The 23,275-nt window shown below is 42.1% G+C and overlaps 2 protein-coding genes across 4 annotated transcripts in view; one reads left to right on the top strand and one right to left on the bottom strand.

Moving 5' to 3' along the window:
• SNX25 (sorting nexin 25) overlaps positions 1-8,567 on the bottom strand; it is an 87,607-nt gene extending 79,040 nt beyond the window's left edge. Inside the window, exon 1 of one of the 3 annotated variants that reach the window (XM_065836309.2) lies at positions 7,853-8,567. In XM_065836309.2, the coding sequence (XP_065692381.1) occupies positions 7,853-8,302 (450 nt within the window). In that variant the 5' untranslated portion in view covers positions 8,303-8,567. Of the gene's footprint in view, positions 1-4,447; positions 4,521-7,852 lie in introns of those variants that run through there. The other 2 variants (XM_065836310.2, XM_071807630.1) reach the window with 2 other exon arrangements.
• Positions 8,568-13,503: 4,936 nt separating this feature from the next.
• The window catches only part of CFAP97 (cilia and flagella associated protein 97), a 30,759-nt gene continuing 20,987 nt past the window's right edge, over positions 13,504-23,275 (top strand). The window contains exons 1-3 of the mRNA XM_071807632.1: positions 13,504-13,632; positions 21,866-22,738; positions 22,828-22,899. Coding sequence (XP_071663733.1) covers positions 21,886-22,738; positions 22,828-22,899 — 925 coding nt within the window. The 5' untranslated portion in view covers positions 13,504-13,632; positions 21,866-21,885. The remainder of the gene's footprint in view (positions 13,633-21,865; positions 22,739-22,827; positions 22,900-23,275) is intronic.

Raw genomic sequence — 23,275 nt, forward strand, 5'->3', positions numbered from 1 at the left:
ACAGACCCCACAATATAAATGGGCATTGTGCATGAGATGCTCAATTTATTCACTGATCTAAAAGGCAAAGACAACATCTAATTCAGTGTACAAGAACTATCCAGCTCCTCACAGCCACTCACTCCACCTGCTGCTGCCCTATTAACTTTCTTCTTTTCTTCGTAAAACATATATTGACTTCAGACTGGAATTGGATGACGGAGTCACCCACTGAACTCTCCATAAATTCAGCTGTAACTGATCTGGATAAAGGTTTTCTCATAGTCTTAAATATTACTTCAAATTATGATGCAAAAATAAGTCTTCTATTCACAGAAGAGTTAGTATTTTTAATTAATACCTATAGTTCTATTTTAGATTACAAAGCACGTACGTATTTGTCACATTAAGCATTAATGTACACATATTTAGGGATACCATAACTACCCATTTAAAAAGACTCAACATACTTAAAGTATGTTAATCCTATTATGTTAAGAATCATTATCTCAATAACAATTTTATAAGATCAGCGTATCTTATTTCCACTAACACAGTAGCTTCTGGAAGATGTAAATTGTGTTCATTATATGGAAATCTTCTATCTTCAATGTACCACAGTCAAAACTGACAAAACTGTGGTGGTATAAAAACTTTATATTCAGGGCAGAACTTCCTTCACTTGAGATTTCATATAATACTAGACAGATAAGAATACGAAAGTGAAATTTTTCTCAGGTAATACTTGCATTCCAATCAGTACAGCTAAGAAATAATTTGAAATTAAGCATTTCAATTTCTGCTCAGCAAGAAATACAGCATTATTCTCTGCAGTATCTTTAATGTCACCATCAAACGGCCTACATGAATTCTCAGGGTATATGCACAGCCCCAGCCTACTGCGCATCTCTACACTCTCCTCTTCTGTTAGAAACAGAGAAGAACCTATGGTCTACACTTCAAGGCCAAAACAGCCATATGCTATGAAAACTGAATTGCTGCCAAGCCAGAAAAATCTGCACAGGCTCATTTCTCAGCTGCAGAGGCTCAAGCTTGATGACCAGAGAGGAACTCCTGCCTTGTCTATTGCTATCCACCCCCCTCCCACATGACTTTTCACCCTACAAACATAGGGTGTTCTGTCTTTAACAGAGCATCACAAAACATGCAGAATTAAACTTGTTCTCTTTCACTGTGCTCAGGAGGGGAAAAATCGTATAGAATTACTGGTCATATAAATCTCCCATGGACGCAACACAAACTTGTTCCCCTTACTACTATACAATTTTTTTTATCACTTAACAAGGTGGCAGCTTGGGAAATTACATAGTGTATAAAGGCATAACTGCCTTTTTCTTGGGTAAATTTCACTGCTCTACTTTGCAGAGCATGAGGAACCAAGACCTCGCAGTAAGAAAGAACATGATCAGATTTTATTTTCAAAATGTTTCTGCTACATGTGTACAGTACTTTCAATCCCAAAGCATATCTTGAACGTAAGATGCTTTCACTCTTGACCTTACTACAGAGGTTTTGGTTCCACCTTTAGGACTCCCCTACCAGAGACTTGGACAGCAAGAGCCCCGTGAGCCCACCACCTGTTTTCCTTACTGACTGGCCATGGCTCCCTTATCAGAAGTAAACTGGCTCCCTAGATACATTGTCTGTCATATAACACTTTAGAAAAGTGAGGAGCAGTCCCTATAAATGTAAAAGTACCCTGATCCACAGCAAAATATAAAATGTCAATCTACCACAATGTTGAGAAAATTAAATGTCAAGCACAATACAATGCAGAGCTGAAGACAACACATGATACAATAGAAAGAAACAGAAAGGGTTGCATGACAAGACAATAAAATTCTAAATATACATGATGGACAAAAAAATGCATGGAAAACTAAGTCTGCTCATCACTAAGGAGTTATGGGACAAATTAGTGAGGCACTGAGTCTAAAAAACATTTCATTTCCTGAGATCAGTCTCCTGTGAGAATAAAGTTATCACTTCAAAGTTTCACCCGCAGGTAATCAACACATACAGTCCTCACAGAACTTAATTTCTGAAAAAGGTTATAAATCCATAAGGATAACAGATATTCCACAGATCTCTAAAGATAAACTATAGCAGAAATGTCCTGACTACAGGCCCCAAAGTGTCACAGGCCCCCACTGAACTGAGCATTTGAGATTCATGCAACATTACCTTAAAAATTTTAAATACTCCTGAAATTTGAAGGCAATGTTATAATATCTGTTGATTATTTTAATTTCAAGACCTGCCTAATAGTTAACTCACCCATATCATCAAAAGCTGTTAACAAGCCTATGGAAGAAGCCTATGTATCAGACTCTCAGTTCTGTTAAGAACAAATAAAACTTAAACACATCCTCTCCTTTTTAATCCAGAAACAAGTGATAAATTAAAAGAATGGCAGTAGATCAGACTATTTGGTTGCAAGCCTGTGAGGATCTAAAACAAGCACAACAGAAGAGCAGCAAGCAGAGACTGTAATGACTGGCAGCAGTAACAGTAAAAATCCTGCAGTATCAGAACTCTAAATACTCCGTAGTGGAGCAGAGAATGAGACAGACCATAGGGCATGCTTGGCTTTCAGTTGATTAAGATCCATAATACTTTTGAAGGCTTACTAAGGTGTAAAGATCCAAGACTGCAAGAAGTTAGGAAGTTTCTTGTCTCCCTCACAGCTGCTTCAAACTGCTCATCACCTCAAGAACTGCTTTGCATCACCCTTGAAATTGTTGCCCACAGTTGGCAAATCTTCCACTTCCTACAGCTGCTGGGGCTGCTGCCAGTTTACCTTCACAAGCTTCCATTGGTGGGAAAAGTCCAAGCATGAAAGAGAATAAAACTGGGTGTCCTTTCTCTCCACTTCCCTTATGTTCATCAAAAAGAGCAGAGCACTCTGCTTGGATACCATGGTAAATTCTCAGCCTAGGTTAAATTGTCATCTCATCTGAATCACTCAGAACACTTCCAATAATCTCACTACTCATCCTCCTATGGTTTAAATAAAAAACAGTACCATCTTCCAGGACTCAGAGATTTCAACAATTACATGATCCAATGAGAAAAGACTTACCCATGCCCTCCCATTAATGTCAGATTCATAAAAGAGTCCATGATCAGGGACGGAGCAAGCCTTTAGGAACATAAAACACAGTCACATTTGTCTCCCTCAGAGCCAGAAAGAGTAAACTATTTCTGAAAACAGAGAGCTACTGAACAGAAGATAATGAGAGTCACCAAATACGTCAGGAGCTGAGTTTTAAATAAATACTCAAAACTGTTGGCTACTGTTAGTCATAGAAAACTAAAGCCAGGACATTATAATAAGCATAACTTTTTTGCTGACAAAAACCACATTTATTACTTTTCTGTTAGTGCTACAGGACAGACTAGGTAGATCATTCACTATAAAGAGAACCACGCATTTGATCTGAATTTAAAATGCAGTCCTTATATCTAATAAACTAACTCTTAGATTTTGCATTATGTAAATGAAGTTGATAACCCAACTCTCTATCGTTCAGAGTTTTTGCTTTGAATCAGAGACAAAACACTATGCTGAAAAGAAAACTCTCTTCTGCCAGTTATTTTGGCGGAGAAACAACTCACACTGGAAACGTGGGAAAATGCGTTTTCCTTCCCATTCCCACTAACTTGTTAACATGGCTCATTGTATGAGTCAAAGCCATCTCCCCTACGACCACACAAGCTAAAAGCCGCACAGGGAGCGAGCTTGAATTTAAAAAGGTGACACATGTTCCAACCTGGGCTATCTTCCATATGAGCAAGTCCATTGATACTTGAAATGTGAAAATCCCCTTCGAGACATACATTTTTACAGATTTACAATTGGGTCACCATGCCTTTTTCTTGTCTGCATTTTGCTGTCCTTCTCCACCACAAGTAACCTTATCCTAAAACAGCTCCTGAGAAGTGCTGAAAAATACCTGACAATAGCATAATGTACAATTCCAAGGTGTCATTCGATTCCCACTATCTCAATATGAATGGAAACTACTTCCCAATATTATTGCCTGCAAGTACTTAAATTATTAAGTAAAACAGTGTTATGAATTGCCTGTACACCCTTCTTCCCTTCTCTTTCCAACGAAAACATAAAAGAACACAGGAAGAAACACAAAGCTTTATGCGGAAGCCAGAAGACTGCCCAGATATACCTTGCAATCAGAGCTCTCGTGTACAGGAAGACTATGTTGAAAGCACACTTCACTGAGGGGATGTAAACTGCACACCTTGCTTTGCAGTTCTCAGCAGATTTCAAATGCTCTTGCTGAGACACCTGACTTTTATCAGAAAGTCTTCACCTTTCAAGTCCCAAAAGGGTTACACAAACAATATCTAGGACAAAGCACAGCTTCACATTTGGAAAGATGGATTCTCTAGTAGCCAGTTCAAGCAAAATGGAAAAGGTACATACCTTGCTATTCTGAAGTCTGAACCCACCACACAGCACACCCTCACCCAAGTTATTCACTTCCACGAACAGGTCCACAGAAATCAACAGCAGGGAACTCACACTGTAAGTGCTTATAGAATTAAGAACTTACAAAAACTCCTTTTTTTTCAGCACAGCATAAAGAACTCTATTCAAGTCTCTTTGAAGTTGATCAAGAGTACTCCCACTCACTTTCCCAGAGCTGAGCTTGACTCCCACTAGAGTAAATATTTATTACCAAATACTTAGTGTTTCTTCATTTCTTAACCCCAACGTGAAAATCACTAAAAGAACGAAAAATGAACCGATCTGCCTTAAGTTCATGTACATACAACACATGCAGAGCAAGATGCCAGCCATAAAATTCTTTCCTTTAAAAAAAAAAAAAGCTTTAAATTATTAGGCCAACAGAGGGTTCTTCCCTATTCTTGAGGAAGAGACACAACAAGGTTGAAGAAATTATAGCTTTACAGTCATCATACTACTGTCCCCCAGAAAAGAAAAGACAACAGGATCACAAGGCTCTACAAGAAATAGGAGAGTAACAACTGAATTATAATAAAGCAATGTAAATACAAAAGGATGATGTATAATAAAAAGATTAAGCTATAAATTCTTCAAATATACATGTATGGAGGAAACTTTGCAATAAACATTTTAGTGAATGGCCTACATTTCTATATGTTGTCTGTCTAGACACTATTATTTTCTTCACCTACATGTTGCTGAAGCACTAATTAAGAAATCAGCTAAACTTATACAAAACTGTGTTCAAAAAAGTACATCAAAGAGCTTTGTGGCCCTGAAGCCATTTTGTATCAGAAAGAAAACAAAACTAAATTGAAGGCATGAGAAACCCAAATAAGATGCTTGGAACTACAGCTCCTTTTTGACATTCCCTTTCATACAGCCAGGTTAAATTTTGAGAACAGTGCAAAGAGGGAAGAAAGAAATTTTAACTGGATCACAGAGAGGGTAAAGAAATGATCCCAGGAAAAGGACTGCAAGCAGGTACTACTGCTTTAGCAGCGACTTTTAAATAACGGATTTCAATTCCCTTCTGAAACAACGAACACACACCACAGAGCTACAATAAATCCAACCACCACATACTAGACCACAGAAAGCAAGAGCAGGTGTGCACTATTTACATAAACAAATCCAACAAAGGGACACAAAAGGAGAACACCTTGAAGAGAAACAGATAGTAACATACCACAAAAAGATGGTGCATGTGGTTTAGTAACTGAAGTGATAGTTTTTGTCTCCAGACAGTTCTACTTTCATTCCTGCTCAGTGGTCTTACGTGTTGTTTTTCACAAAGGGAGAGAGAAAGGGAGCAATTTTTTTTTCTTCAATTCTTGGCTTCCCAAATTAAATGGATTTTCACTGTTTGGCTCTTCCACAAATCTGGAAGTTGCTCCTCATTGTGGCAACAGGGAGATTACAGTTATTAAGCGTATATAAAGATTTTTTTTGTACTATGTATACAATACATTCTCCTGAAAGTAAATTAACGCTCATCCACATGTTCAGATAACTATACCAGCACATAAACACCACTGGAGCTATGGCATTATGTGTGAAGTATTTAATCTTGCAAATCTCAAGGCAAAAGGAACTAATTACTGATGCATTTTTCTTTTCTCTGTTTTTTGGTTTTTTTGTTTTTTTTTTTTTTTTCCCCCATTTGGTGTAAGGCAGTTGAATGGTGAAATGCAAAAACATATAGTACTTTACTAACCAGATGCTTATGCATTTAATTCACATTTGTTCCCTAGCATTCCTACACCAAAAACCAACTGAACAATCCCTAGCTGTACCCACCTAACACAATACATACAGGGCAGGTACCTTCTGCTTATCACTTGTTGACTTCTTGCTTCCCCTGTTCCCTCTTCTAATGCTTGTACACACTATTTATTCTTTACTCCCTTCAAAAAGCTGAGTAGGATGTGGAGTCTTCAAAGCAAAGAAGATTTTAAAACAGTCTACCCAGAAGACAAAATAAGTATCACATACACACTGCCACAAACAGATCCTGAACACACCTTTGAGAGTTGTATTATTCACTGAAGTCACCAACCCCCATCCCTTCGACTGACAATAATGTTCTGCCAGATTCCATTACGCAGGCCTAGAAAAAATATTGCTCACAAACACAGGTTCTTTCCCTCTCTAGGTCAAAGAACGGAGGAATAAACCACTGCTGCAGGTCATTAGCCAATTCAATTGGCAAGATGGAAAGAGGGCAAACCATTTCAGTGAGTGATTTCTAACAGGTTCTCTGCCCTGTCAACACCCTCTGCTTTCTGCAAATTCAGCTGCATCAACCACAACCCAAAAAACACAGAAGCAATAGTGTCATTTACTTGCTACTAACAAGAAGAGCGCCTGTACTAAATGCAATGAACTGGGTCAGCAGAACAGCTAGCCTGTACACCAAGGTGGCACAAATTATGCTCCTTTTTCTTTGCAAACCACTCTCAGGTACCCTCCATGACACTACCAAAGCGAAACAGTACTTACATGGTACTGTCTGCTGCTGCAGCACTTCACCCCGCTAAGGTCTGTGACTCAGGGGTGAAGGGCCATGCACACATCCCTGTGACCCATGGGAAGAGCAAGAACAAAAGCAGACCTTCATTTTCAGCAGCAGTGTTTTGCACCTGTCTAGGATCAGGTCTGGAATGTCGGATGACTTGATAGGGAGCAAGGGCATGGATGGGAAGAAAGTTATTTTGACCAGCACCTACAGTCAGTCTCCAAAACCTTGTGGTACCAGTCCCATTCAGAAGAAACCAAAACAACACTCCTAAGCAGTGAGCTACAAAGCGCACATGAACATGAGTTAATACGTTTTAGATGTACAGAAAATAAATTTGTTTACCTTTTGCACAAGAGGTCTGCATCTGTTTGAGAACACATTGGTACCTCCTTAAGGCATTATGATAACACTATCTAAAGCTGCCCAACCTTAAAGCACACATTTAAGCAAAGCTACACTAGCTCTTTGGACACGTCTCCCTCTTTTACTAATGACATTTCAACTGAAGGAGCAGAAAATTATTTGAGACACAGCCAACAACAAATTGCTATATAAGCGTTCCCGCAATCCGAAGGTCTCTCTCAGAACAAAGTCTCGATTTTCCCTGCCAGCCTGCTACCGTCCAGCACAACTTTTCTCATGTAAAGCCCCGACGAGTGCAGAGAACGGGCAGGCTGCTGCGGCCGCGGGAGGGCAACGGGACACCGGGTTTGGGTGGCCCAGCACTCCGCGCCGGAGCGAGGGCCCCGTCACGCCGTCCCCTCTTCCCGCTCTCCCGCCGCCGAGAAGAGGAGGGCGCGCCGCCCCGCCGCCCGCCCCGCTCCCCCACCACCACTTACCACCGTGACCCGCAACACCGGAGCGGCGGCTGCGGCGAACTCCGGCGGCGGAAGGCGGCGGCGGCCGCGACAGACGAGGGCGATCAGGGTGCCCAGCGCGGCAGCGACAGCGGCGCAGCCCGCGTAGAGGGTGAGGCGGAGCAGCAGCAGGGCCAAGCACGGCGGCCCGCCGCCCCCCGCCTCGGCCCGTTCCTGCCCCAGGTGGACGACGGACACAGCCAGCAGCCCCAGCCCCGCCGCCAGCACGAAGCGGGACGAGCCGGGATCCTCGTCCTCCTCATCTTCCGCCGTCTCTTCCTCGCCGCCGCCGGCCACAGCGGCGGCCGCCGGAGCGCTGCGGCGGCCGGCCTCACCGCTGGGGCCGTGCGAACCCGGCGGGCCGGGGGCAGCAGCCCCCGCCGCCTCGGGCTGCCCGGCCGTACTGCTAGCACTGTCGGCACCGGGGAACATGCTGCTCCTGGCGCCGCTGGGAGCAAGAGCATCTCCCGCCGCGGCAGCCCCCTACGAAGGTCGCCGCTCTTGGGCCCCCTTCTCTCCTCCGCCGCCTCCTCCGCCGCCCGCCGCCGCCACTGGCACCGCTGCGGCCGCCGGAGGAGCCGGAGCTCATGCCCGGCGGCAGGCGGGTGCGCGGCGGCCTGCCCGCTTCCTGGCGGCCCCTGAGAAGGCAGCGCTGCCCGCCGGTGGGCGGCGGTAGCCGAGCGCCGTGGCGGCAGCCGGGGAGGCCCCGCTGTGCCGCTCCGTAACCGGGAGGGGGAGGAGGCGGAGGCGGTGCCTGGAGGGCGGGCGGGCCGGGGACATGTGCGGCCGCCACGCCGCCCCGCGGTCGGGACCGACCGTCCTGCGTCGGAGTGGGACCCGTGGTGCTCAGCTGTAGCGCGGCGCACAGGCCGGGCAGCTACTGCGCTCGGACGAAACCAGGAGGGAGACGTCCTGCCCTGCGGGATACCCGCCCGCTGCGGTGTGGAGCAGGGACCCGCGGAAAGCTGGGGACTATAGGCCGCGGCTCTGCCCAGCGGGGCCCGGGGTGGTCTGGCTGTAGCACCGAGGCCCTGAAGTGTCTCTCAGGTCTAGGCCCCTCCTGAGTAGGCGCTGTACGCACCTGTACGCTGCCTGTACCCCTTTGATCAGCCAAGGGAAACCATTCTGTGATTCTCACTGTCCTCTGGAGATCTCAAATCCCAGATAAATCACTTTGGCACTGTGATAAGTAACTGTATTTATTATCTGGAATATTATCTGGAATATTGTGTCCAGTTCTGGGCCCCTCAGTTCAAGGACAGGGAACTGCTGGAGAGAGTCCAGTGCAGAGCCACAAAGATGATTAAGGGAGTGGAACATCTCCCTTATGAGGAAAGGCTGATGGGTCTCTTTAGCTTGGAGAAGAGAAGACTGAGGGGCGACCTCATTAATGTTTATAAATATATAAAGGGTAAGTGTCACAAAGATGGAGCCAAGCTCTTCTATGTGACAACCAATGATAAGACAAGAGGCAATGAGTACAAACTGGAACACAGGAGGTTCTATTTAAATTTGAGAAGGAACTTCTTCACAGTGAGGGTGAGAGAGCACTGAAACAGACTGCCCAGGGAAGTTGTGCAGTCTCCTTCTCTGGAGACATTTAAAACCCACCTGGACACCTTCCTGTGTAACCTCATCCAGGTGTTCCTGCTCTGAAAGGGGGATTGGACTAGATGATCTTTCAAGGGCCCTTCCAATCCCTAACATTCTGTGATTCTGCGTGATTTCAGATATAAAAACTTGATAGAACAGCGATTTAAATGATATAACAGAGATTCTGCCCAAACCAGCCCCAGTACCCCAGACAAAGCCTGCAAGCACTCCCATCACTACCCCCACCTCCTCTGGTCTGATGTTTTATAACTGCTTGTGGCAGATTCTGACAACAAATTCCTCCTATGGCAAAAGCTCTGCCATATTTCAGCCGGACTTGGGAACCATGTTCACCGTGCCATAGGTGTGGTGCAATGACAGATTCACAGCATCTACCAACCACAGCCAGAATGGGAGGCCTTGTTCTCTTCAGAGTAGGAGTGAGACAGTTCTTTCCTTGAGGAAGCCAGACTGTGCAAAAGTTGATTTATAAGCAGGGGTTTCATTTTAAGAGCAGTAACCCATTAGGAAAGTTAAACACTGCAGAAGTGTTTACACGTATTCAGACTTGTGGGAAACACTTTTCAGACTGCCACTACTCTGTGCAAAATAGCCCTGAATGTTACCTTTTAAACAACGGCTTTTGGTGCTGGGGTTCAAGTCCTATTGATTTATTCACATTCTGTAAAACATCTGTATACAAAATTGTCTCCATATACACATGGCATTATCTGTTAGGGGTCTGCATAGCAATGTATTTCTTCTCAGAATCCCAAAGTAATTTCGAAGTGATTTTAGCTCCCATTTCAGTCACTAATGAAAAGAGACACTGCTCCTTAATCTGATCCAAAGTCCTTACAGTAACTTAAATACTATTTTATTACACAGTTTATTCTATTTAGTGGATATTCAATTGCACAAAGATCTTTTATATGCTAGCTCAGACCATTCACAGAGTGTCCAAAATTGATTATTTAAGTAGTGTGACTAAAGGTGAAAATCATACCATAACAGTGAAAATACTAATGCAATGACAGTCCATTGCCATGCGAACTATCATGTGCCAAAAGATCCTAATGCTTCACCAAAAGGCCTGGGGAACAAAATTTTTTCAATACGCCTGCTCATTAAGACCAATGGAGAGTGGGTCTTTCAGAGTCTGAAAGCTTTTGGATAAAGCCCAACATGCCAGAAGGTTTCCTATAAAGTTATTTTATTCTCGTTAAGCAGAAAACAAAAAGCAGAGATCCATCTCCCAGCGCACACTTTATTCCTCAAAGATTTCAGGAAATACAGGGCTTTGGACTGAGTTCAAGATCTATTCTTGGATCTTAATAAAGATCCACACAAGAAACCAGACATAGTGTGTGGAGGCCTTCTAGTGCAAATGCATTCAGGAAACTGCCCGGGCCTCTGTCAAAACTACTTAAGGGAGCTGAATTTTTAAATTAACCTGAAGCAGAGCATGTTAGGCTGTTAGTCCTGTGTAAACAGAGATTATTTTCTTATTAGAGTATTAATTCTCAGAAGTGGAGAGGAAGAGAAAAAAATAAACCTAACTGCAATAACAGTTTAGTCCTGCAGTGCTTACGCACAAAAACAGTTCTTGTCTGAATGAGTAATCCCACCAATTTTAGCTAGGATTTGCACATCATACCCTGAATTAGATATGTCTAAATCAACTCCAGGGTGTATCCACAGAGGTAGAGGGAGATTTAGTTGTTTTTCTTTTAGTTTTTAATAAGATTCTATGACTTTTCAACCTGAGGTACAATTCTTAATATCTGAGATGACATTCTAGCTCCACTGAAGTCAATGGCAATTTTCAAGTTTACTTCAGTGTTATTTGAACTTCCCCTTTTGTACTTTAAAAATTACTTTTCTGTCCAAGACAAAAGGACTTCAGAGGTCAATTTTCTGAACTTGGGGTTATTTTATTCTCCTTCGGTAACTATTTACTCAGTCGTGAAACTAGTTAATAAGATATTCAAACTCTACCTTGATGAAGCATTACAGCAAATACCGTTCCTACAAAGCTAAGACTATTTTAATCTTGTCTGAAAACAGAAATTATGTTTGATTTAGGGGAAGAGTCAGCATCTTCACTTTTTTCCTTTGAGCTAGGAGTGTAATTTACCTGTTTATAACATGGCCTGTTAATTTTGTTGCCAATATTTCTACAAAATATGTAAGTTACACTAATATTAACTGAATTTAGTTTTTTTGCTATGCCTTTTTGAGACAACAGCATTTTATTTTGCATATTTGCAGTTAGGAACCCAACACACAGGAAAAAAAGAAAAAAAAAAAATAAAAAAGACAAAAAGCACCCAATGTGAGGTGCTTTTTTTGAGTGCTCAGCATTTTATAGCCCTTGATAATTTCCAAGTACAGCTTTCAACTGATTTTCGCCACAGTTGTGATTATTCAGCATTTCAACAGTGAGTCAAGTAAGGTTACAGAAAAATAAGAATGAAGCACATGGCCAGGCATGAAAAGTTAGTCTACATAATTTGCAGAACCTCCATTAAACACTATGTAGCACAAGTAGGACTAGACTCTAGTTAATGTAGAGACACTCATCTGTCTTAATCAAGATATTTTCTTTATTTTCTTGAAGTGTTCTGACACATTCACTATTTATATTTAAAAATGTGTCTATATATATACACGTACACACACACATATATCTGTTCCTCTATGTGTATGCATGTTCATGTGCCAAGTGAAACATGGACTTATACACAACAGTTGTCTTGACTGCACAGCCCCTATTCAACTCAGAAAAAAACATGTGATCATATCATTACATCCTTTCCATGATGAACAATGGGGCCGAAGTAAAGTTGAATTTTTAGTGTTAAATGCTTGGATCAGTAATTTAGAAGTCTTTTCACACAATTCATTCCTGATTTGTTAGAAAGTAACATTACTATTATTAAAGAAATACCAACATCTGAGCCTTTCGAAAGAGCTGAAAACTTTCCCACCCTTATACAGGACACTACTGCTTCCTGGTGGCAGATCACAAGCAGGTAGTCACCACTTACCTAGTGAGTGCTGGAAGTAATTAAACTCTCCCTGAAGGCTTCATCCATGTTTCTGCAATACTTCTGCTGAGATTCAAGGATGCTGAAGTCAGGTTCACTCACAGAAATATCCTGATCCGACCCCAAAGATTTGAGTCAGGTATCCCAAGAAGCCATCGAAATCAGTTGTCCCGCTCCATTTTCTCAGGATGTGTAGCTTGGTCCCGCAGTCCTGCCACTATAATATGAGGGCCTATCTCCTCAGCCTGGGGCACTGTTGTCTTAACATAGGACACCACCACCTCGAAGTGGGTCACTTTGACCTCAGCCTGGGGCACCATGCCCTCTATGTGGGTTGCCATCCCTTCATGTGGGCTGTCAGAACCTCAACAAGGACTGCCATCATCCCAACTTCAGGGACTCTTACCCCGACAAGGAAAACCATCACCTCAGCATGGAGCCTCATGGCCTCAACCTGGAACATCATTATCTCAACCTGGGATGCCATCACCTCAAAATGGAAAAGCTAGCACCTCAGCCTGGAGCACTACTATCTCAACATGAGGCACCATCACCTCAGCATGTGGTTCAGGCACCTCAACATGGAGCCTTGTCACCTCAATCTGGAGCCTCGTTGCCTTAGTCTGAGGACCATCACCTCAACTATGGGCACTATCACCTCAGCATGGGACCTAAATGCCTCAACACAGAGCATCATCATATCAACCTGGAGCCCCATCACCTCAACTGGAGACAGCATCACCTCGGCATATGACCCCACCACCTCAACCTGGAGCCCTATCACCTCCATCTGGGGACAGTCACCTCAACTTGGGGGACTATTAACTTCAGCATGCAACCCCCATCACCTCAGCCTGGGGACTATCACCTCAACTTGGGGCGCCATCGCCCGAGGGACAGTCTCAGCCTCCTCCCCCGTTCCTGCGGAGCCAAGAGGGGCGGGAAGGCGGGGCGGCCGGGACTTCCCCGGCTGCCTTCCCGCCCCCCGCAGGCACCGCCTTTCCCCGCCCGGCGACGCGAGGGGGCCGGCCCGGGCTGCGTAGAAGCGGAGCATCGGGTCTGCGGCCGCAGCGCTGCGCGAGTTCCCCTTCCGCTGTGTTTCTCTTTCCTCCCGTGCGTGTGAGTATCTGTCCCGGCTGCCTGCGCCGTTACCACAACAAAACCGTGAGGGGAGACGGCGGCTGCTGCTTTCCAGGGGCTGCCGGCCCGGTCTGGCGGCAGCGGGGCCTCCGGGGCTCCGTCTCGGCGTCGCTGGTTGCCTCCTCCCCACGGAAGGTGCCCGGGGAGTGGGTGTGTGGCCGTTGGGGGCGCCGGGAGGGGGCGATAGGCATTTTTCTGCCCCACCTGTGGTAATTTTTGCCTCATCAAACAAGGCAGGGGACGTGTTTTTTGTTTTTGCGGGGTTTTTTTGTGTGTGTTTGTGTGGGGTTTTTTTTTAATTTATATATATGTATAATAATTACATAACTTATATTTTTATTATTTTTTAATTTGTTGTCTTCCTACTTGAGTCCGTCCCTGAGCGACACGTAGGTAGGTGTCTCCCAGGCACGTTGCGCGCACTGTGTTTGGGGGATGCGGCTGGCGTTGCGCCGCCGGAGTTTAGTCACGGTGCCGTGAGACACATTTTACACCCGCTTCGGTGCCGGGCCTGCTCTGTCTGCTCCCTGGGGGGGCTGGAAGAGAAATGGGAGGTTTTCCTCCGAGGTACCGCGCGGGGCTGCGGCCCTTCTTCCTGTCACTGGCTTTGGGAGCGAGTTAACCGCGTCCTGCGCGTCCGCTGTTGAAGTTATCGGGCGAGGGGGGACGCGCTGAAGCGGTGCTCGAATAGAATTTAGTCAAGTGTTTTGACGGTGTGTAATTAGTGGGAACTGAGTCAACCGGAATGTGTTGTTGTAAATGATCGGCAGCTTCCTCAGGCCGGCGGTGTTGTGACTCGCCCTGCCCTGCACTAACGGTTCCCAACGGCTGCAGTTTGGAAAGATAACTGACCGCCGAATCTCTTGGCCCCTCTGAATTTGTGTGGAAATGGGAAAAGAGGTAACTGCAAATCCCGGGCCTTGCCTTGGCTATCGTGTGTGCAGCCCCTGCAGCAGGGCAGAATACTGAGCTCATTCCAAAGCGTGTCAGTGAGATGGTATAATAAAAAGAAATGTACGTTGTGCTTATGAAGCTGTGTTGTTTTCTGGAGTTTTTACAGTGTGTTAGGGAAACTGGCATTTTAAAGTATAGTGCAGTATGGCTTATGGTATAACATAATCTAAGGTCATGTGACTTTTATACCTTGCTGAAGTTTTTCCCTTACAGTTCTGTTACACACAGTTTTTCAGAAATTGGTTTTATTACAGTATACCAATATTTACACTTGCTCATTCTTACTATAAAACATAGATTAAAAGCATCTAGTTTGCCTTTGGCCATGTATATGTTTTAAAATTATGTGGTTAAAACTTCTACACAACATTCGTAGAAACAGCAGGAAAATTATGTGGTATTGAATTAATGTGACAGAAATAGCAGTGCTAAATTGCTTTTGTATCCCTACTTTTGTCCGTTATAAGGTGCTCAATAGAGTGCATTGTGCACATTTTTGCTTCTGTGAAAAAATAGTTAATCTCTTTTCCTTGCATAGAAAGCAATCACAGTTGTTGATGGAGAGAGGGCAAAGTTCCACAAAGTTAAATTCTTCAGAGGAGTTATTTAAAGACTAAAATGAAGTCATTATTACTAGAAAATTGGTCACCAGACATTAGTTGAAGAGTAGGTTTATAAAATAATTGGAATTTTAAAATGTAATTTCCAGAAATCGGGACTTGGCTTTTGGACTGCTTCAAGCTCTTCCACTGCTTTATCCTGTCTGTGTGTTTTGGTTTTTCTTTTCTGTTGGTTGGTTGGTTTTGTAGTGCATATGTTGTACCTTTGTATTTTCTCAGCATAGGTAATACTTGTAATTGTTTAGCATAGAGACCAGAGAAAAGGAGAGAACAAGTAATTTTGGGACATTCCCTTCTTTTTCTTGGGTCTTAAAGCTTTTATGAGCTACTGGGGTTTTTGTGTTGTTTTTGTGCTTTCCCATGTTTGAAAGGGCATTCAGAGGGTCCAGTGTTTCTGCGTAAGAGTTGACACAGGTTCAGAGGGCCATCAGGACTGCAGACCCTGTTAAGGCTTTGAAAGTGTAGTTGGCCAGTCCCTTTTGAGGATTGACCCAGCAACACATACAGGTGCTTATCTAAGGAGTCTTTCAAAATTTGCAGGATAGGTGATATGGTCTTCAGTGGCATAGGTGATAGGAGATTTTGAAAGTGTGCCCAGTTGGATGATGTAATAATATATCTGGAGCTTAGAGGTAAGAGTCTGAAAGTGAGCCAGCTCGTGATATCTCCTTAAATTCATGGGAGATAGGCAGACCATTATTATGATAGATGTACCTTAGTACTTCTGCCAGAGCTGCTTTATAAAGCTTTTTTTTAATTCTTTGCTTCTTGGCCTTATGCTTCACCAAAACTGGTGGTAGTAATGGTCAAAACATGACCCATGTTCTTTGACTAATGTTTTCCCATCCAACGATCTCAGCTGATGTTTGTCACAATTCAGTGATGTGTATTTGTCATTCTTGAAGTGTTTCATTTTACTAACATTAATAAACACTGGAACTCCAGGAAACCCATATTATGTTGAGTTCAAAAGAGAGCCCTATCTCTCAGCATTTTATCTGTTCTTCCGTACTGATACTTATCATCTGAAGAAACGAACAAGTCAAAAATATAAAGCGAGCAAGGATCTCAAGACACATTTACTTCATTTGCTCCCTACACACATTCTAAGGAAACATAAGTGTACTCAGACTATTCCCAAGTGGTATCTGTTTAATCTATTTCTTGCATGCTGATCTAGTGACTGAATTTCTGTACTTTACCCTGCTCATCTATACCAGATGGTGCTTGTTCCTTTTACATAGAAATGTAATTACTGAAAATTAATGGAGTTGCATATTATTTTCAGTGGCTGTGAAGAATGTGATCACTGTCTCTGTAGAACCGTATGTGTATTTTCCGAAATGTGAGAATAGGTGTAATCATGTGGTCTCAAGACTCTCATCTGTTTGATCTGTGTGGAAGCACATCTGTGCACAGTGTTGAGGGAGATGCTGATGATTTGCCTATTTGTGTAGTCATGTCACTAAGCAGACTAAATCCATAACATTAGATGCATGAACAAACTTCTGGTTCAGCGAACGTTTCTGTTGGAGGCAGTTCATGTGTTGTGCCACGTGGTAGGGATGGCCTGGTATTCTGTAGTATGCTGTGATTTGTCTGCTGCCAAACTCTGTCAGTAGTTTGTGAAGTGGTGTAGTTGTTTCCTTTGCGGTCCTGCTATCTATTTCGGGACAGGCTCAGAGGTAAATCCAGAAAATGCCAAGGTAAGTGGCATGTGCACAGTATAGATAGTGAGCTCTTGCATGACAGGTTCTATGCTCTTAAGCTTTCTTAGGGCTTCAGTTTTGAGGTCCGGCTTCCCAACGGGAGCAGATGGGCATCTGCAGGTTCTAAGCATTTCTGTGCCATACCTCTGCTGCGTGCAATGCACGAAGCAGGAACCCGCTTTTCCCCTGGAATCTTCCTGCTGTTTGGTCCCTGTGAGAGCTGGAGGCAGGACTCTTCAGGTAGTGGGGAACAGGGCATGGCAGTAGGCCCAGGAGACTTTGACATGTGTGGCATCACTCCTACTTGTAAAGGTGAAGTACCTTATGAAGGACATCTTTCTAGAAGCTCTGATACTTCTATCAAACAATGTATGATTCTTTGTCTTTTGTTTGAACTGATGTGTTTTTACATGGTAGCTTGTTTAGTGACTGTTATTTTTTAAATGTTAGTCAAATGGTACGTTTAGCATTTTTACCCTTGCCCAAGTTCATAATAAAAAGAGGTGATTTGGTAGTCAGCAGGTTCAAGGGGGCAGGATCCCTGATGGGGGGCGATAATGAGTAAATAAGAGTCAGAGGATTTTGAAGTGTCCTAAGGAACATCTGCCATTGGTAGTATAAATCCTTAATTAAAACACTTGGACCTTCCAACCTGTTAGCTCTCAAACACTTGTTTCTGCTCTCTGAGATCAGGACAGTGGGTCCCTGGTCTGAGGAGGTAGAAAGTTGGAGCTGAAAGGAGAGGTGCAGTCTGTGGGAGCACTAATTGTATGGGCTAGGAGAAGGTTGCCTGCCTGGTTACTTGTTTCTGTATCCATTATACTTACAAAGCAAAATTAATAACTCTAAACCAGAAGGTGCCTAGTTGGAGCTGAATACAAGATTATTATTCCTTCTGATACTTTACATCTATGGTTGTTAATATATCCTAAGATTACGTCTGTTCCTTTTTCTTGCAGCAAACGTTGTTGACTCATCTTGAGTGTACTGTAGCTGTGCTGTATTATGGCTTTTGTGGTGATGCACAGTATGCACACAGTAAGGTCAGAAATTTCTGATTCAGCCCACAGCATACGTAAGGAGCTTGTTTTCTACTTTTATTAAATATCAGGATCTTAAGATGTCCTGAAAGCACTTAGGGCCTTTAGAGGATGTATGGCGTACAAATTCAGAGTGTGATGTTCTGCATGCTAGGAATTTGTATGTCACTAGATATAGAGGAAAGCTGTTCTTTTTCTATATGAACCATTCTCTTACTTGAATATGAAAGCAGAATGTTTAAAAGTAAAGAAAGTTGATTGCTGCTTGTTCTTTAATGTTGAGTTGGTTTTGTGTGTGTTTTTTTTTCTGTGATTTATTTCAGTAGTCTCTGATACATGTATTTTAGATGGTATGCATTAAAAAAAAGTGAAAGATGATTATATAACTTAAAAGTTTAAGCAAGTTTAAAACACCTTGAATATTTCACTAGGTACTTAATGTACTTCATAAGTGTTAGTTTCCAACATTCAAAAATGTTATCAAAAGGCGGTATATGTTCAAATGCAAACTCGCATCTAAATCCATATGGTCACTACATCATTTTTTACATCCTATCTTATCTTTGTATAAGATACTTTATATTGCAGCCATGCCTAAAGGCCTGCTATTAGGCAATACCTACAAAAATACTTCAGGTGGTGTAGTTGGCAGGTTTGCAGTTGACAGGAGAAAAACACTCGATGCTTTTAGCCTTAATAAGATCTTGATCTTTGTTTACCATGGAGGGGGATGTCAAAATACTTCTTGTCCTCTGGGCAGCGCAGCAGCAGGCAGTGGTTGGCCTGGAGCTGAGTGGTCTTTGCTCTTGTGGTGGCTGGCTGGTGAGAACATGGACATGATCTTGGCATGTAGTCAGATGATGAGAAAGTGTGAGTCCCTACTGCCCTAACAGCCAGGCTGCATGTTCTCCTTCGCTGCTTGGCCACTGCTTTCTGATATTAAATGGGTGAAGATTGGTGTTTACAGGTGAAGGGATTAAAAAGTGGTATAAACTAGGAGGAACTGCAGTGTGGAAGAGCCAAATAGGAATGGACGTTCTTGGCTGCGGTAATGGGTGGGTGTTGCAGTTACAAGAAATAGGGGGAGAAACAGAGAATTACATAGGGAGTGGAAATATTACAGTTAAAAAAGATCTGACAAATAAAGGCTAACCCGCTCATTTGAGTTATCATATTTGTGTTAGAGGGTTTCATGGCAGAAAGCCACAGGAAGCATATACTTCTTTGTAAATAAATATGGTGGTCATTAGAATCAGCAGTTAATGATAACTATTTGACCCTAATGACGGCTTTCTTGGGATTTCAGAATATTACTTGTTAATTCTATATTTTAACAACTAATAACATAGGAGAGCTGTGTCTTTCTCACAGAAATAAAAATGCACTATGCCCTGTATATGAAGTGGTGTGAGTGTGTGTATGTGTGTACATGCACAGCCACTTTATTAATTTTGGCATTATCAGCAAAATTGATACTTCGTATTACTACTTGGCAAATTCCAGCTCCCTTAAAGACATTCTAAATGCATGAGGGCAGTAGGAACCAAAAATACCATCTCTTCACTTATATCCTCTTCTTTGTTTTTAATGGAAACTACGAAATTCATTAATGTTTAGTTTGTGAGTGATTAGAGTGTCAGTGAGAGAAACTGCCCAACGCAGCATGTCTGGTTTCCATTAAGATGAAGGATGAAGTAATTAGGGGGTTGTGCCAGAGCATTTGGAAGGAGCATTTGGCAATGAAATGACTGGTGTTAACAACTGCTGCTGCTTAAGTAGTCAGGCTGCTAAACTGCATTTCTCCTGCTAACAGTGGTTACTGTCTGTGAATCAGTTATGGCTTAGTTTTCATAGAAAACAGCCCACTGGCAGGTAAGCTAGTCCCAAGTCATGCAAGGTGGGAACGTGTGGGCTCCATGGCTGGTGCTAATGATGGAAAGGACTGTATAGGCTCCTTGCTATCTTTTATATCGTTTTGCCATCTCTACTCTGCCTTTTTGCTGCTGAGTTAAACCTTGTCCTCACTTAAAAGATCATGGTCAGAAAAGAGACATCTGAGAAGTCATGGTATGACCACCTATTATACCCAGTGAGATACTGTTAGTTTAGTCTCCTTTACAGGCGTAGTGTTACATAAACTAAAAATACGTAGGCTTGTATATTACAATCAAGAAAATTTTATATTTCAAGTTGTACGTGTTGGTCTGCATCCACCTGCAAACCTTTTTTTTTGCCTTATTTTATGCTCTATGTACAGCAGTGCTAACAGTATATCAAATGTGTGTGTTTGAGACAAGTGAAATATGCCACATGGCTGCTTTTACCTAGCAGTCATAATCTGTCTGAAGCTACAAACTGGTGATGTGTTAGTGCCTTAAGTGATAAAAACCTTGCATCATGGAGAAGAAAGGGTTTTGGTTTAATTTTAACTCTGTACTTCCTGTATTCATTTTTGTCATAGAATTGGCTTTGCCCAAATTGTACTTGCTAAATAAATAATTAATAATCTGTAATCTGCAGGTAGTGCACAAACTTCTACTTGGTTCCATTTTGGTTTAGGTTACATGAAGTAGAAAATTAAATGTAAATAATGTGTTACTCTCTTCTGAGTTGTGGTTTGTGGGGGGTTTTTGTTTGTTTGTTTGGGGTTTTTTGTTTGGTTGGTTTTGGTGTGTGTGGGTTTTTTTGTTTTTTTGTTTTTTTCTTTTTTCTCTTGTTGTACATGTTTTGATACATTATTCTTTTAGTAAGCTGTTCTAGGAAAACTTCCAGGAATTCAAATTACAGTTGGGCATTGCAGACTATGCAAGGTGCTTGAAGCCAGGGATCGTGAGACGTGAAATGATGATGGAAAAATTCTATGTAGCATTTCAAATTGAGTTTCCAGGTGCTTTACTCCTTTTTTCTATTGCTTTTGGAGAAGCTAGGTGCTTTAATAAGTTTCTCTTCATGGCACCAAAGTTCACCACTGCTTCTGTTGTTTAACAGCATTTTCAGTTTTATACAACATATAACCTTAAGTCTATTTTCAGTTTTTTGGCTTTGTGAACCTTAAAACCACCTTTTGCTTGTAAGGTTTGTCATTCACCCCAAATACAAAAAAGCACGTTTCAAATTCCCCTAGAGCTGAGTATTATTTGAGAAGTGGCAAGACAACTGAGTGACATAGACTGTTAAAAATTCCTTATTTTGAAGTAATTTTAGCTAGAAGTTTTCTTGGGAATAGTCTTACAGTCTCAAAGTAAGCTTAGGAATTCCTTTTTCACCTTGGTTTGCAATGACAATAAACTATATGTGGTTTAAGGGAGACCATCCATCTTGTAAAATATTCTGATTCTCCTGCCATACATCTGTTACAATGTAACCTACAGAGCCATGGATCTTCTGATGCAAATTGAACTTGCTACTACTTTAGGTGCTGTAGGTCTGCAGTTCCAATGGCTGTGGCAGCCAAGATGGTGACCAACATATACAAACAAGGTTTTTAATGTAAAATCCAAATTGATGGTAACTCATTAGTGGTTCTATCTTAAAATGACCCCAGCTTAAAAGAACAAAATAAGGCACTTCAATTGCTTGTCATAGGTAAGACTCTTTAGCCACTGACAGTGTTGGACTAATTGCCTTAGCAGTGAAAGTTTTGAAAAAGTGATGGGTTTTGTTGGCTTAAACTAAAGCTTTTTGATCTAATGTGTGAGCTGTGTACAATAAGGTGGCACAAAATCTCTTCATAAAACTCACTACAGAGTGTCCCTGGCAATATAACACAATCAACTGCAGAATTACAAATTACTGGAACGAAAGGAGTAAGGAACAGAACTATTATACTTGAAGTGTACTTTGATCCATTTTTATGCTAGCCTTTGAAAACCTTTTCTTATGGTTGCAGGTGGCACTTCATATTTCAGTATGGACCAGTTTCAAGATGTATCAGATGGTGAAGTGGATCATGCTTTCTTTGACAGTGATTTTGAGGAAGATAAAAAGAAAGCTGAAGAAAATAGTGAATGTGTAGAGAAAGGCAGTACGAAGGAAGTTCTTGCAGACCCTGATTTGGTTTCTAATTTAAAGGAAGCAAAATATTGTGAGGAGGAAAGTGAAGAAAAGCAGCAAGATTTGCAGGAAGATCAGTCCCACAAAAACAGCACAGGTCATCTTGGAGATGTGTTGTCTTTGTCACTTTCTCCAGTTGTGGAGAATGCAGGTACATCTGGAATGTCATCTGCAGCAAGTAGGGAAGCACAGGAGAATGTTCCTGCTGGAATCCCCAAAATAGTTAAAGAAGGTGAAGAAGATTATTATACAGATGAAGAAGATAGTAGTGACGATGGCAAAAAAACAAAGGTTAGGCCAAAGTCAGCTAAGCAGTCAAACAACATTAAAAAGGTTAGCAAAAAATACACTAATCTCAGCTCCTCGTCCTCTTCTTCCTCATCCTCGTCCTCCTCGTCCTCATCCTCAAGCTCAGATACAGATTGCTCTGATACAGATTCCGATAGCTGTTTATCAGATTCATCTCATTCTTCAAACACTTGTAGGAATGCTCTTTTGTCTCCAAAACAAAAATTTAAGTCAGCAGTGAAATTAGCAGAAGGAAAACCAAAGTTTGGTGATTACCTGGAGGAGTCTGAAGACACAGTGACTGATGTAACACCTCTGTCAACTCCAGACATCAGTCCTATCCAGTCTTTTGAACTTGCAGAATCAAATGATAAGAAACTAAAAGTAAAAAGACAAGAACATGTGAACCAAGACTTATATGGTAATTTTGAAGAATTTAAGTACAACACAAAATTTGTAAAACTTATGGGGCTGGCAAATCAAATCTTACGTCTGTATTCTTTTCATTAGATTCCGAGTTTGATCACAGATACAGTAGAAAAGTCTTGCATGATGCCATGGACCTGAATCAGCTTTTGAAAGGTGACTTTTAAATTTTCTTTTAACCAAGTATGACATCTGTACACTGTTGAGAAAAACTGAGTTCTAACGGGATGTGTCACATGTATTTTTAAGACTGGTTTGTGATTAAGCTTTGTTGATCTAATTATTTGAATTCTTATGTATGTAAATAGTACTGATTCTACAGTGGAAAGAAGCAGCATATATATGGGCATGTGTTGATATGCATATACCTAGAAGGAAGATATGCAGATGGGGTGAATCTCTAAATAAGATTTGATATAATACAAATTGAATAGTAAAACTGCACATGCATTTTGAGAAATCAAGGTGTTCTGGACTATGCCACAGTTTACTATCTAAAGCCACCAACCTTTCTGATAAAATGGTGGGTTAT

The sequence above is a fragment of the Patagioenas fasciata genome, chromosome 4 (genome assembly GCF_037038585.1).
Source record: "Patagioenas fasciata isolate bPatFas1 chromosome 4, bPatFas1.hap1, whole genome shotgun sequence".
NCBI lineage: Eukaryota > Metazoa > Chordata > Aves > Columbiformes > Columbidae > Patagioenas > Patagioenas fasciata.